Source organism: Palaemon carinicauda, chromosome 14, assembly GCF_036898095.1.
Source record: "Palaemon carinicauda isolate YSFRI2023 chromosome 14, ASM3689809v2, whole genome shotgun sequence".
Lineage (NCBI taxonomy): Eukaryota > Metazoa > Arthropoda > Malacostraca > Decapoda > Palaemonidae > Palaemon > Palaemon carinicauda.
The window spans coordinates 49,509,419-49,524,754 of NC_090738.1; the positions used below are offsets into that span (position 1 = coordinate 49,509,419).

At 36.2% G+C, this 15,336-nt stretch overlaps 2 protein-coding genes across 2 annotated transcripts in view; both read left to right on the forward strand.

Annotated features, from left to right (window-relative positions):
• The first annotated feature begins 1,760 nt into the window (after positions 1 to 1,760).
• The window catches only part of LOC137653577 (vitellogenin-like), a 14,768-nt gene continuing 1,192 nt past the window's right edge, over positions 1,761 to 15,336 (forward strand). The window contains exons 1-14 of the mRNA XM_068387098.1: positions 1,761 to 1,947; positions 3,308 to 4,402; positions 4,522 to 4,669; positions 4,787 to 6,520; positions 6,638 to 6,883; positions 7,031 to 7,194; positions 7,540 to 8,144; positions 8,340 to 8,712; positions 8,909 to 9,598; positions 9,721 to 10,248; positions 10,694 to 10,847; positions 13,141 to 13,329; positions 14,522 to 14,793; positions 15,252 to 15,336. The exon at positions 15,252 to 15,336 is cut by the window's right edge and continues 1,192 nt beyond it. Of these exons, the coding sequence (XP_068243199.1) occupies positions 3,611 to 4,402; positions 4,522 to 4,669; positions 4,787 to 6,520; positions 6,638 to 6,883; positions 7,031 to 7,194; positions 7,540 to 8,144; positions 8,340 to 8,712; positions 8,909 to 9,061 (4,215 nt within the window). The 5' untranslated portion in view covers positions 1,761 to 1,947; positions 3,308 to 3,610 and the 3' untranslated portion in view covers positions 9,062 to 9,598; positions 9,721 to 10,248; positions 10,694 to 10,847; ... (1 more) ...; positions 14,522 to 14,793; positions 15,252 to 15,336. The remainder of the gene's footprint in view (positions 1,948 to 3,307; positions 4,403 to 4,521; positions 4,670 to 4,786; positions 6,521 to 6,637; positions 6,884 to 7,030; positions 7,195 to 7,539; positions 8,145 to 8,339; positions 8,713 to 8,908; positions 9,599 to 9,720; positions 10,249 to 10,693; positions 10,848 to 13,140; positions 13,330 to 14,521; positions 14,794 to 15,251) is intronic.
• LOC137652760 (vitellogenin-like) overlaps positions 13,191 to 15,336 on the forward strand; it is a 2,883-nt gene continuing 737 nt past the window's right edge. Inside the window, exons 1-3 of the mRNA XM_068386167.1 lie at positions 13,191 to 13,329; positions 14,522 to 14,793; positions 15,252 to 15,336. The exon at positions 15,252 to 15,336 is cut by the window's right edge and continues 737 nt beyond it. Coding sequence (XP_068242268.1) covers positions 13,191 to 13,329; positions 14,522 to 14,793; positions 15,252 to 15,336 — 496 coding nt within the window. The remainder of the gene's footprint in view (positions 13,330 to 14,521; positions 14,794 to 15,251) is intronic.

Sequence of the window (15,336 nt, forward strand, 5' to 3'; positions counted from 1 at the left end):
GCTAATGGACTTGATTCACGGATGACTGCTTGGACTGACATATAAATAGCATTATCGTAACTTTTTGCTCGGACAGTTGGACAAGAATTCTACTATGACAATAGCAAGATGTTTGACCACGTGACTAGATATTGGAATTAATTTCAAGAATCTTTCCTGTGCTTCATACTTATTGGGATCATCATACCGTAATATGGACGTGAGTTGATCAACATGCTGCAGGTCAGGTGTTGAATCAATGATGAAATCCAAAGTCTTATGCTGCCTTCACTGCAGTAAATATCAATTCTAAAATATGCTTACCTATAACTTCAATGAACTCCTCACATTTTGTGTGAGGTATATATGAAAGATGACCCCGGCCACAGTTGCCAAAGCTGACTAAATGTGATCATATAACATTATACTTAGCCAATGATTCCAGAATTCCTTAAATATTTCCATTTTCGTTAGATCCAACAATCTCATTTTGACCTCTTGAGTGCTAGCCCTCTATCATCCAAAAATAATATCTCATGTATGGTTCCTTCTAGTGCAGACTTCCAGTGTAATACTCGTTCATGAGTCTGACTGAACTACTGAAAGATAATCGCATTTAAAAAAAATTTCGATTTATTCAAGAAAATTATTTTTAGTTTCACATAGAAATTCATAATGTTGCGTTTTTCAAGTCATTGAATCCACTTATAAATAACTTTGGCTTGAGAAAAGTTTACACATAGGCTACCACAATAGACCTTTCTTTTTCAATTAATTATCTAATTTCTCTCAAAAACTTCTCCATTTGCCATTTGTCGTTTAAACATTTACTTTGAAATAAACTCACACAAGACAGGCCCTAGTTCCTCTCCTGGGTCCTGGCCTATTGCATCATACAGTTTTTAATATGATAACTAGTTCAAGGCTATGGGGCCCCAAGCCTTAGCTTAGCCTAGTTAGCCTACTGGGTAATGCGCCACTGAATACAGTGCATTGTATAGGAGGAGGATGACCATAAAGATAAAGTTAAGGGAAGCGATAGAATGTTACATTGCATGTAGTATCTGTGCCATTCCTAGTAATGAATCATAACTTTAGAACATGTGTCTGTAGCATAGATTCGTTCTGGATTATTGATGATAATTAGGAAAATACAGATGCCATTCCAAAGGAGAAGAAAGATAGCCATATATAACATGGAAAGAGGAGGAAATTAAATTTCTAGGTTGCTCTATACCTCAGCCATGGTCATAGGTCTAAAGATACTATCCAAAATAAAACTTTTCTCTTTCCCTTCATTTTATTTATATGAGGAGCTGTTCTTTATATAAAGTTTTTTTCTGTTTCCATTACTTTTATTCATATGAGCATCTTTATACTTATCAATAGACTATGCTAAATCTTTAGTTTTGTTATCCAGCAGTGGTAAGATTATGCTCATATTCACAAATAGCTCCTTGCATTTAAGTAATAACCCAAAGGCTAAGTACATCCTATGTCTGCAGAATGCTCAGTCCCTTAGATATGCAGAATGAGCAAATTCTTCATTAAATGACTCCTGCACTTATATAGTTATCCATTACCATTAGGACCAAGACAAGCAACATCCTATGTGGAGAGGTTAAGGGCTCTGATAACTAGAGTTATTTAATCCCTTAATGATATCTTGCATAAATAAAAGAGGCATAAGTATTCATGCCATCACTTACAATACCTTTAACACTCATCTCCTGTTCCATGAATACTAAAAACAATACAAACCCTCTTCTTCTCAAAGACATTCCAGAAGTCAGTATCCTTGAGAGTTACCCAATGGTGTTAACAGTATCTGATGCCCATGTACGCCATGTGTGCACTCATCCTGAAGATGAAGCTTGGTCCATTAACTGGAAGAAAGGCGTTGCCTCCATGTTCCAGCTTTCGCTCCCGACCAGATCAGCCGTTACCTCAGGTCTGGAATTCGTAGAGGTAAGCTCATCAGAGGAACCTTCTCTTAATCTAAAGCTAGCCATACACCTGCAGATTTGATCGCTCAGTTTCAGCAGATTTGATCGCTACGGACCAAATCTCCTAAATATATGCCTGTGTATGGGGCGATAAAGATAAAACCACGTACATCAAATCGCTCATTTTGATCTTCCATCATGTTGGAAGTTTTTACCCCCGTACAGATTTTATCGCTGAGTCTATGGATAAATGCGAGAGTTTTTTCCTTCCGTAGAAGAGAGATACATATAATAATCAGATATCTTCATGACAATACACTGGTACATGATCATATATACAAACATATGCACATGAACACACATATAGGCCTACTAATAGAGAGAGAGACTCATAATAAGTCAGCTAAACATCAAAAACTCCCGATTTTGACTTTTCTGGTTGGTTTGCCCACGTACGCCTGCCACGACTGCTGAACACACACGTGAGGTTGAGTTGGATATCTGAGCGATTTAGTCTGCGCAGTTAGTGGCGACTCGCATTCCATATCTGTTGATCATGAGCGATCAAATCTGCAGGTGTATGGCTAGCTTAACTTATCTTTTATCTTTGACTTCTCGAGCTTTACTGCACCCCATTACCATTAATACCAAGTTTCAATAGCAAGTGTCTGGTTATCTTATTTTTTATTCTTAGTGTCATTAAATGTTCATTACTTCACAGATGTTTGTGGGGGTTTATATGCCAGCTGGATTTGGTGATTATTGATAACCATTAGATTAATTACCAACATACGCAGTGTTATCTATCTGATCGAGTGATGGAAATTCTTTGTTAACCACCAATTTGAGTACATGCAAAACCCAATGATTTCTGACGATTAACATACCTGTAACGAGTCTGTCCAGAACTAGTTTTCACATTGAAGTGAATTACCGTTTTCAAGCTTAGCTTAAGTCGTTAGTGGAATTATTTTCTTATTTTCAACATCTGTATTTGGAGAGATCGTTAGAAATTACATAGTAACTGTATCATTTTCTTTTCTGTACTCAGTTTTCATAATAGTCATAATTACAAAAAAGAAGAAAAGAAAAATTCACAAGTTCTCATCATTCTCAAGAACATAATGTTGGAAGGTTTTTGGTGGTTTTAGTAACCTTCCCCTTCAAAAATCTTTGCTGCATCCTGAATTGTTTATATATATATTTGGATAATCTGGTGTAAACTACATCACTTTGTAATCTGGTCAGTGATTTTACAGGGAACATCACCTTTATCATATATGCATGAATGATGGTATGTTAATAAAAAAAAGATAATGTTAAATACAAAGTTTCTTCCCCAGTATGATATCATTACATTGTTTAATTTTTTTGACTTTTAGGAAGATGTTGTTGGGAAATGTCCAACAAAGTATGAAGTGTAGAAAGTTGAGAATTCCTTAACGGTGAGGAAAGAGAAGAACCACCGGGACTGCAGGCACAGACACACAACCCCCTTTGAGACTGCTTCTCCATGGCTGAAATTCCCCGTCCCAGTAAAAGAATCAAAATCAGCATGTACATATGAACTAATTAATGGAATCTACAAAAAAATAGTGTGTGAGAATATCAATATCATACGACCCTCTTTTGGCAGTTACAAGTACATTGAAGCTCGCCAGGATTCAACACTGCGGTACAAAGCTATGAGACCAGAAGCTCCAGATTGTGTGTTGCATCACAAAGGTCCAATGGTCAAGAAAAATCTCTTGCTAGATTATGAGCCCCCTAAAAAGGATGCATCACTCATGCCTCACTTGGACAAGACACTAAAAGAAATTTGCGAAAAGACTAAGATGAGAATTGAGGAAGATTCTGCATTTCTTATGGCTAAGGCGCTGCACTTTTTGAGACGTATTCCTGGAACCTCTATTGAAGCAATTTGGAGAAAAATCACTGATGGGGAAATTTGTCCTGATTATCAGAGACTCGAGTCCTTATTCTTAGATGCCATAGCATTTGTTCACGAACCAAGTGCTGTTGGTATTATTGTAAAACAGTTGCTTAGTGGCAGAGCAACTGGAGGACGAGCTGCTCTCTATACAGCAGCCTTACACCTCACCCCAAGGCCGGATATCTATGCAATAGAAGCCTTGAAACCTCTTTTTGAAACCTCTACGACACTTAGTCTTGCAAAACTTGCTGCTGCTTCTATGGTGCATTCATATTGCAAACACAACCCTTATTGTAGAGAAGAGGCTCCTGTTAGACAACTTGCTGAAACTCTTGCAGCTCAAGTTCAGCAATACTGCGTTGCATCTGGAGATGAGGAGTCCAGACAAAAGGCTCTTGTCTGCTTGAAAGCACTGGGTAATATGGGAGTTATGAGTCCAGAAAATTCTATGTCAGTCATTAAATGTATTAAAACTGATGCTGTGCAAAATGACATTCGTGTAGCAGCTGCCCAATCTTTTAGGAATTCTGAATGCCACCAGCAAGTAAGTAACTGATTCAGTTGTGATCCTTTTGTTTACTTATTAAACTGTTAGTCATAATTATTTTGGTTCAAACCTTTGCTATTTCCCTGAATCCGTATAATAAAAATATCCTTCTGCAGGTAACTAAGGAATTGGCTGCTGTTGCAACTAATCAAGTAACAGATACGGAAGTTTGCATTGCATCCTATCTTGCTGCTGTCCGGTGTGCTGAAAGAGAAGACTTGGATGAAATAATTTCTAAGATTGTTCAAGAAGAAAACACCCAAGGTTAGGATAGTTTAAGTCTATAACTTCCACTCATAAAGAGTTTTCGTGTAATTATAGAAAAAGATTAACGAATAATTTTTCCCTCTTAAATTAATCTTTGATCTTTTTGTTTTGCAGTTCGAAGTTTTATACTCAGCCATCTCCTCAATCTTCAAGAGTCCTCCGATCCATACAAAGAAAGGCTGCGATACCTCCTTAGTAATTTTGTTTTGCCTGTCAACTTTACAACTGATTTTAGAAAATATTCTAAAAATTATCATATGTCCTACTTTAATCAGCTACTTGGTCTTGGGGCTGGATATGAATCGAATATAATTTTTTCTCCAGGATCTTATTTACCACGGTCAGTAGATATGAACCTTACTACAGTATTGGGTAAAATTCCAATTAATTTGGGGGAATTTGGAGTCAGATTCGAAGGATTTGAACCCATCATTAAACAATTATTAAGACCAAAAGGCTACTTCTGGAAAACATCTTTTAGAAAATTACTTACTAATTTCATCAATGTTTTAGAAAATAAGGATGCTGAATCTTTTTCTGAGGGAGTTGGTCATAGAAGGGAAATGAGGTCTATAGATATATCAACTGTCTCTGATTTCCTTAAAAAGATTTATGGAAAAGGAAAGGGAAAAGGACAAAATGCTGGTGCCTATGTGCGATATAATGGACAAGAAATGGTCTATGGGTCTTGGGCAGGAAACTTGGAGGACACTGACGTAAAACATCTCTTTGACTCCTTCGTAAACTTCTTTATTGAATCCCTTGGTCAACTTTCAAAAGCAAATGTCAATACTGCCAGAACAGCTCAAATGAAAATGGATTATAGTCTTGCTTCTATCCAGGGGATCCCCCTCAAACTAGAGCTTGAAGGAACTGCTCTCTTTGGATTTAAACTGAATAACCAACAAAGTTCTGAGAGTGAAGAGTCAGCAGCTACATTGCATCTTCTTCCAAGTTTGTCCTTGCAGATTGGTGGTTTTGTTGGATTTGATTCACATCTTACTAGAAATGGTGTAAAGATGGAGAACTTAGTATCGAGTGACAGTGGCTTAACAATTGGCATTAATGCCAAGAACAGAAAGGAGCTCCAGCTTGACATAAACCTTCCAGAGACAATGAAAATATTAAGCTTGAGAAGTGATATACACCTCGTAAGAGTAATTGCTGGACACGAAGAAAACCAAATTGTTCCTGATCCAGTAAGGGATATTAGGATTAAAAAAAGCTCTTGCTTTTCCGGAATGCAGTCAATAACTGGACTGCATCTTTGTTATGATTTTGATGTCCCCAACATTTTCCGCAGTACTTGCTTACCGCTGGGAAGACCATTAACGTTTGTATTATATGCAAAGAAAGCTGATGTATCTATGAGGGGTTTCTCATTGAAAACATCTGTTCACCATGGCACAGGAACCAAGGTATTGAAAGTTGAAGTTGATACCCCTGGTTCATCAACACCTCGGAAACTTGCAGGTACTATTATGTATGAAAGAACCCCAGAGAATCTTTTAGTTTCAGCATCTGTAGAATCTCCTAACACTAGTGGTAATGTCAAGGCTAATTTAAGACATCAAGATCAATATAAAGCTATTGAAGTTGTAGGAAATTGGAATTCAAATGGAATGCAAAGTCTTGCAAGTTTAAGGATAGACATGGAATCTCGGTGGGATCCTTCGGACAAACAAATTGATCTGAAAATCTATGCAGGTAGCAGCCACACATTTTCTCCAGATTTGATGATAATGGAAATCATTTTCAAGGAAGAGAGCAATGGCGAACAAAAGAGTCTCGATTTCACTGCTAAAACCATGGGCTCGCTCAGACGATTCTTGACGCTCTCTGCTGAAGGTAAGTTATAAAAGCAATGAGTGCAGGTGATAAATAAAAGTAGACCTATTAATAATATATTATCAGCATTAAAACTTGTGCTCTAATGCTAATCATATGTTCTTTATGTATTTAAAGCTGGTGTAGATCTGAAATACAACAGAGAATTAAAAGTCTTGATCCCTCAAAAACTCCGTAAACTAGCAATGGAAGGCAAAATAGGAAGTATAACATTGTTAGCTACAATCCAGGAGGAGAGTGATTCCAAATATACATCTCTGCTGAAGATATCACAAATGGAAACTGAGTTGATTGGTATCAATGCAAGACATGATGTTATCCACAGTGAAGGATGTGAATTGGAAATCAAAACCTCAGCTGAAGGTAAAGGCTTTTCATATGATTCCTGATTTCATTGATTTTCTGTTTTTTTTTTTTAATATGATAGTTTTGTAAATATAACTTTGATGGTAGACAGGTAGTACACTTGTATTTAATCATAAAGTAACATTCAAATTTTGAATCTTTCAGGGCGAATTAAAGATGCTTCTTACAAGGGGGCACTAATCTTAGCATCTAGGAGTCTTAAGAAGGGTTTTATGCTTTTGATAGTGCGAAAGACGGATAATTTGAACATTGTTGACATTGATATCATGCATGTAAATAGACCAGAAATTTCAAATACAAAGTTCTTGGTAAGTATTCTGTTGGATTAGTTTATATTTCGTATTTACTCTTAAGTATAAGCAATCAAGATATGAATTAAATTTTTCATAACTATTTTTCAATGAAAATCTATTATGATGCACACATATCATGTATGTAATAACATTAGTAGATTTCTTGGATATAAGCTCTATCACTGAATATTTTGCTAATGTATTTTCATCTTAATGCAGTAATTTGTAAATGAAAAACGCATTAATTCATTTTAATATTCACTTGGTCTCTCCTCAATTTCCTTTCACGTTCTCCACGAGAGCCATATTTCATTACTACATGCAATCATTATCATGATCTCAGCTGTGGCTTTCTTGCAGGTTAATATACCGGAGTATATGAAGATGATAAAATTCGAAAGTAAGCTTGTGAAGCAAGAAGGAGATCGCTACATGCTAGAAACGGCCTTCATTTATGGCCAGGAAACGCTTCTGCACATTGTGGGTCCTGTTACAATGGTATTCTCAGTGCACTCTTTTTCAAAATTGCAAGCTGACTTAAAGATCACCACTCTAGCTAGCAGTCAACTCACTGTATCTTCGGCCCTCGAGTTGTCTAGCAAAAAGACTACCTTTAAAGTGATGACTAAGCACCAAGAAGAAATTCTCTTCTCCTATAACTGGGTTATTCAGGTTGACACAAGTCGGCAGTATAATATAAAAATGGATATGATAATCCCTCTTGTTGTAAACACAGAAGTGGAGGTTATGATTAATGCAGTTTCTTTTCACATAAACATGGACACCTTGGTACTCCCAAAACAATCACCATCAAGAAGGATAAAGGCCTTGGCTGACTTGAATCTTCCTAATATGGAAATGCGAACAAATGTTGCTTGGGATGCAGATCGAGATCCATCTAAGAAATTAGCTGCAGATCTCAAAGTTACTCAAAGCCATGTCGACTCTGATCGCTTAGCTCTCAGGTACATAGAGAAGTTACAGTCTGTTATAGATCAGGACCCAGTACTAATTACAAATGTTAAAAGAATATAAATAGTTTTCTTTTTTGTTAATAGTATCCTTTTCTTTTAAAATGCACCTCAAGCATTTTATTGTGAAATTAAATAATGATATTAGGGAGAACCAAATAATATCTACTCTATTCTTTCTTTTAATAGTGGGAATTTGATTTACAAGAGCAAGAACTACAGGCTATTTTTAGAAGCATCAGGCATCAATATGAGCCCATGGAAACGAAATGTGAGATGCCAAATCACCACACCCACTGGAGAAACTTTCAAGATTGATATGAATCTCGCCATTCGTAGGGGAGAATCGTTCATGGAATTCCAAGGGCAAATATCTTGTAAAGACTTCGGCAATCGTCATCACCAGTTCAGTGAGAAACTGCACTTGGAAGGTTTTCATTCGCAGGCAGGACTTAAAGTCCTTTCTCAGTCAAGGTATGAGTCTCCTGGTCATCATGTGACTATGCTGGACATGGAGACTAAGTACAATAACATTGCTTCCCAGAGACTGTTTGCCTTCCAGGTAACTATGACATTTATGAACTTCCATCTTCTCTCTTGAAAATATGGTATGTCTTTCTTTAATATTAAATCTATTTCTTAGAGAATTTTCATTTCTTTCATAGTTTCTCTCCTGTAAGTGGGTAATACATTATTCACATATCTACATTCGAGACTATCAGAAATAAACTTGCGTATTCTTTGCCTTGCTTTTCTAGGCCAAAATATCATCGCCATCCCTTCATTTGCCGCTGGAAATTGAATTAAAACTGGATAACACAGAGGGCAACTACAAGACTTTCCTCATTGCTCACTCAGAAACTCCTCTCAGAATACTCGACTATGAGGTTGCTGTACGAATTCACAGATGATTTGAGAAGATCATGGTACATCTAGATATGGGTTCTGCAGTTCACTTACTTGAAATTCTCCATAAGTTAACCAGCCTCAAACCGGGGACAAGAATTGATACCTCTTCACCGTTGCCACGGCCATATGGATTTCTCATTGAGTATAGCAGCAGACCATCGCCACAAAGACATGCATTAATCCTCAAATCTCCATCTCGTACTATGGAGGGTGAATTAGAGTATTCCCCAGCTGGATCTTCATTGAGATTCTATCCAAATAGAGAGAGAAGTGAATCCAAGTATGAAATTGCTGCAGCAATCAGCAGGGCTGGAGAAATGCCATATGGTGAAATTACTGGGGTACATGGACGCATTAGTCACCCTAGTCTAGAGAGAGACTTGGCAGTTTCTCTTGGGTACACAAGGGTAGATAGGGGAATGAGGGGTTCCATAGACATTGATGTCTTTCAAAATCAAGAGTATAAGATAAGTGGGGCTATAACAAGTAGTGCTGTAACACCCGATTCATTCTGGATGGAAAGTTCTCTAAAAGTACCGGTAAGTCTACCCTATATTTCATACTCGAGTATTCCCTAGCTTTTAATCTGATGAAGAAAGAAATATAAAAAGTTATATAATAAGAATTATATTTTATCTAATGAAATTCATATGTATTTCAGGCCCTGAGGACAGAGCCACATTTATATGCAACTGCTGCTTATACAAAAAACCTCATTAGCTTCAGTTTTCGAGGTTCTGAGTCTATTTTAAAAGCTTCTTCACTCATTATTGCTGGAAGACTTGATAGCAACAAGGATGGAAGAGCAGCTGCGGGTTTCTCTGTTGTAATGGACAATCAGTCAATGTTTGAATTCTCGGCGGCATTAACTCCCGAAGAAGGACCTTACTGCTATGGAAGTAAGCTTCATGCTATCGCCCACGTTATGCAGCCAGACTATTATGAAATCACATCCAGAGTTTGCAACCCAGCATTTATCGAAATTTCTGCAAACAAACTCAAGAAACTAGATGTGGTGAGGATTAGACTAGGATATCGCAATCCCGACACAGCAGAAATTAGCCTTTTGGTAGATGATAAAGACACTTTACAGAGTATGCCTGTCTTCATGGGTAGAATTAATCTGGCATCGGACAGTCTGATAGATATAAACCTTGCTAAGGACTCTGATAAACTCTCTTGGGTTAAGGTACGTTTGCAAGCAGTAATTCACCTCACTATTTGGAATTGTCATTTGACAAAGAACTTTTAACCTTTTTATTCGCTAAAATACTTTAAGAAACTAGTTTACTTTGGTTATTTTCCTCTTAAAATTCTGAGCAAAATTAACACAATTTGAAGCATGAAAACGAGAGAGCATAAGGAGAATTATAAAAAGTTACGAAAATCATTAGTGAAGTCCATATTACAAATTGCAAAACATCAGTTACATTGATGTTTACTATATATTACTAGTTGATAAATTATGACTATGGCCGTCTGAAACATCTTTGGTAAATAGGCATAAGAAGTCCAAGAAATCTGAAATGAATAGAAAAAGCAGCCCTACGATATCTGGAGTGAAATGGAATATAGGCTCTCATGTTTTATATGACTCCAAATTGAATTAATTGCCTTCTTACTCTTCCTTTCAGAGTTTGGCTCTTGAGGAATGGAGAAAGATATCTTCAGCCATTACCTCTTTCACATCGAAAATTGCAGAGAAACTGAAGAGGGAAGCTCGCATACCAAACTTCCAATTTCCTCCTTCAGAATTCTCTAATCTAGTCGAGAAATTCCAAAATGACCTTAACCCTGGATAGGTACGGTGGGTCGTTCGCGACCCCGAGCGTCAAAAAAAAACAGGTTTTTCTCACGTGACTCACCCCCGTGACTGAATTTGTGGGTGATCGACCTGCAGGAGGTGTCTCCCCTACACGCTCTAGTAGTGTCCAGATGTGCATTGCTGTTTATGTGTTAGAAAGTGTGCCTTGATGGTTGGGCTAACACGTGCATGTCTTTTTTTTTATCTGAGATGCCGTATATTAGAATGTTGGGCATTTTTCCGCGAGTGCCCCTTTTTATTTGTTTTGCATTTTTTTGCTTAGTCATGTTACCGTAAGGAATTGGCAAGTAGTGTCGCAAAACTTATATTTTTATAGTGTTGGAAAGTGTTTCTAGATGATCTGGCTACCCATGCCTATTTTTTTTTTAGCCAGATATGGCGTATATATAAGTATGTGTTCGATTTTCCTGTGATTGCCATTTTTTCGTTTTTTCCCATTTCTTTCAAAATTACTACGTACTAAGGAACTATCACAGAGTAATATTTCATTTATATGTTTATTTGTCGGAAAATATGCCTTGATGGTTTGCCTAGCACGTGGCTGAAATTTTTTTTTTCTGAAATGCCGTATATTAGAATGGCCATTTTTCCACGAGTGCCCCTTTTTATTTGTTTTGCCTTTTTTTGCTTAGTCATGTTACCGTAAGGAATTGGCAAGTAGTGTCGCAAAACTTATAATTTTATAGTGTTGGAAAGTGTTTCTAGATGATCTGGCTACCCATGCCTATCTTCTTTTTTTAGCCAGATATGGCGTATATATAGGTATGTGTTCGATTTTCCTGTGATTGCCATTTTTTCATTTTTTCCCATTTCTTTCAAAATTACTACGTACTAAGGAACTATCACAGAGTAATTATTCATTTAGATGTTTATTTGTCGGAAAATGTGCCTTGATGGTTTGTCTAGCACGTGGCTGAATTTTTTTTTTCTGAAATGCCGTATATTAGAATGTTAGCCATTTTTCCGCGAGTGCCCCTTTTTATTTGTTTTGCATTTTTTTGCTTAGTCATGTTACCGTAAGGAATTGGCAAGTAGTGTCGCAAAACTTATATTTTTATAGTGTTGGAAAGTGTTTCTAGATGATCTGACTACCCATGCCTATCTTTTTTTTAGCCAGATATGGCGTATATATAGGTATGTGTTCGATTTTCCGGTGATTGCCATTTTTTCGTTTTTTCCCAATTCTTTCAAAATTACTACGTACTAAGGAACTATCACAGAGTAATGATTCCTCTAGATGTTTATTTGTCGGAAAATTTTGTTTACTTTTTTTTTGATTGAATATCATCAAATTTTTTTAGCTAAAATATTGTTTTACATTTTTTTTTTTCGATTTTATTTCCCTTCAAAAATTTTTTTTTGGGTCAGAATTTTAATTTTATAGTCGTAAAATAATCGACAATTATCCAGCAACCCACCATACAATTTTTATGCATATCCAATAATAATTAGATTAGTAAATAACACCTTGAAATTGACATACCCTTCCTACATTTCAAGTGGCAGATTAGGGAGTCTGAGTCAGTGTGGTTGGCGGCCATTTTGTGGACATATCCGAAGCGTAAGCTGCCCTATCTATATATATTCTTGTTCCCTATAGAATTTGTGATATTTTGGTATATTTTTACCTGCATAAGTATCATATTATATATTAAATATATGTATTTTTTTACGAAATTTCTAAGTACTCAAAAAATTACCTTTAGATATGGCCCCTGATATAAATGTAATTTACAAAATAATGAAGATTTTTTTACATATTTCTATTTTAGGATAACATATGTTTATTCCCTAAAAAATTAGCCACTTCCTATTTCATTTGGGTACCCAAAAAAATTCATGAAATTTGGACAAATTTTTTTGGCCAAAAAAAGTTACCCTTTTTTTCTCATTTCAGATCTTCACCTCCATGGGTCTGACTTCATCCAAAATACATCAAGATGTGTCCTAAACATTCAAGAATCAATTCCTAAAAGGATTTGTGTATATATGTATAAACTTTTTTTTATGAATTTTTACGTCAGGTCTTTTTTTTTTCTACTTAATTTTTTAAAATATTTATAATAAATAGTTTTTCTGCAGATGAGTAGTATTTATCTTTACAGTTGTTTTAAGCATTCATTGAAGTTTTTTGTGGCAAAAGAAAAAAGGAGTTTACTGCAAAAACTGATTTTTCAAGAATTTTTTTTGGCGTCGGGGTCGTTCGCGTCCGAGTATACCCTTAAAGGGGTGTCCGAGGACCGTACCTATCCAGGGTTAAAGAAATTGATGAGGATGTGAGACGTGATGTCAGAGAAAATCCTGTCATGACTTACATGAAGCCTTACTTTGAAAGGGTTTGGTCTCTGCTGCTGGAAATGGAGAGGAGGCTCTGCTCAGTTCGTGGCAGCATGAATATGGCGTTCCAGAAGAACTTCCAGGGTTTATTTGATTCCTTGATCAAAGGTAAGTTATGCAGTGAGTAAAATAGGTCTCTAGGTCACTCGTGTTTGATAGAGTTAAACATCTGTCAACTTAGAGTAATTTTCTGTACTTCCCTGAAAAACATGCGAGAGAAAATAATGGGCAGGGCTACCGCAATGTTAGCTTTTCATGGTGGTTTGTGGTTATTTAATTTCATAACACAGTTTTTCATAAAGAGGCAAGGGTTATCCTTTGGCAATTGGGTTGGTTGATATCAGGCCTAACTGGTATTTTGAACCTGGGATATATGGGATAAACGCTGGATTTAGCAGATTTTTAGTAATTAGAATAGTAAGGCACTATAGTTATTATTATTATTATTACGATTACTATCCAAGCTACAACCCTAGTTGGAAAAGTAAGATGCTATAAGCCCAGGGGCTCTAACAGGGAAAAATAGCCCAGTGAGGAAAGGAAATAAATAAATGATGAGAACAAATTAACAATAAATCATTCTAAAAAAAAAAAAAGTAACAACGTCAAAACAGACATGTCATATATAAACTATTAACAACATCAAAAACAAATATGTCATGAATAAACTATAAAATGACTCATGTCCGCCTGGTCAACAAAAAAGCATTTGCTCCAACTTTGAACTTTTGAAGTTCTACTGATTCAACTACCCGATTAGGAAGATCATTCCACAACTTGGTAACAGCTGGAATAAAACTTCTAGAGTACTGCGTAGTATTGAGCCTCATGATGGAGAAGGCTCAATACTAGATTTCTGTATATTTCTCTAAGATTTCCAAGATTTACTATATCTTAATGAAGCAAGGGTTACTCACTAAACAGGAAATGTCCCAACATCATTCGATGATGTTGCTGACATACCCAAATATCAGTGTGGATTTTAGTTTCATCTAATTGCGCCCCCCCCCCCCACAAAAAAAAAAAAAAAAAAAAGCAATTGCTTCAAATATAAGTCTCAAATATTTGAGGGGAAACTTTTATTGTGACTCCCTCTATGATCTTTAGATATAATCTACTATATGTTGGAATTAACTTTTTTCTTATGCTTTTCAATCTCCAATATAATATACCTAAAGGAAATCTGAATCCTATTATGCAAATAAAAAGAATCTCAAGACACCAGATTTTACATAAGAATAACAATTTAGTCCACTATGCAAAAATATATACCTATTAACCAAAACATTCTCATTCACAGTTGTTGTCAAGATCCTCGAGATGTTTGAGGAGGGAGAGACTCCAAAAATTGTGCAGTGGATCAAAGACTTCCTTCAGGATATTCCAGAGATCCGCAAACTTCAAGAGCTCATAGATGGATTGATCAAAGATTATCCTGATGACGTGGAGGAATTGAAACGAATCGTAGCTAAAATCATCTCCAAGCTGGAAGAAGACACTGATGACGTCAGAGATGCCATTAGCCGTAACCCAGCTCTCCAGAAAAAAATCAACTGGTTCTTTAGGAATTATGTGAGTATTTTATAGAATGTGTATCAATATAGTAAGTGCAAAGATATCAAATTGTAAAACATGTTCATCCATATCACAAAAATAAATATATCACTGAATGAGTATGTCACTAACAAACAGGTTTTAGTGATATGTATTCATCATAAATAACCACATGTTGCATACTCACTAATCAACTATCATGGTGGAGATAAGTTTATTTCAAGTCTTAGAACAGATTCCTGAATTCAACAGGAATATATACAGTGGACTTATAATAAACTTATATCCTTCTTAATAGGTCGATTGTAGAGTCCCCACAGGCATGGTTTCGGCTGAGAGGCATAGGTTCAAATCCTTGCCCAGCCAGAAGCATTTATCATAAATGAATTCCCAGTGGATATATATTACCAAAGGTAGAATTCTGTATTAAATGCCAATTTACAAACATCTAAATGTCCTTTTCCTTTTGCTCACAGAACCGTATACTTGGTCTCCAGATGAACAAATTCATCAGCAGCGTTCTGAATGATTTGCTTTGGGTATCCGTGCAATATGATGAGA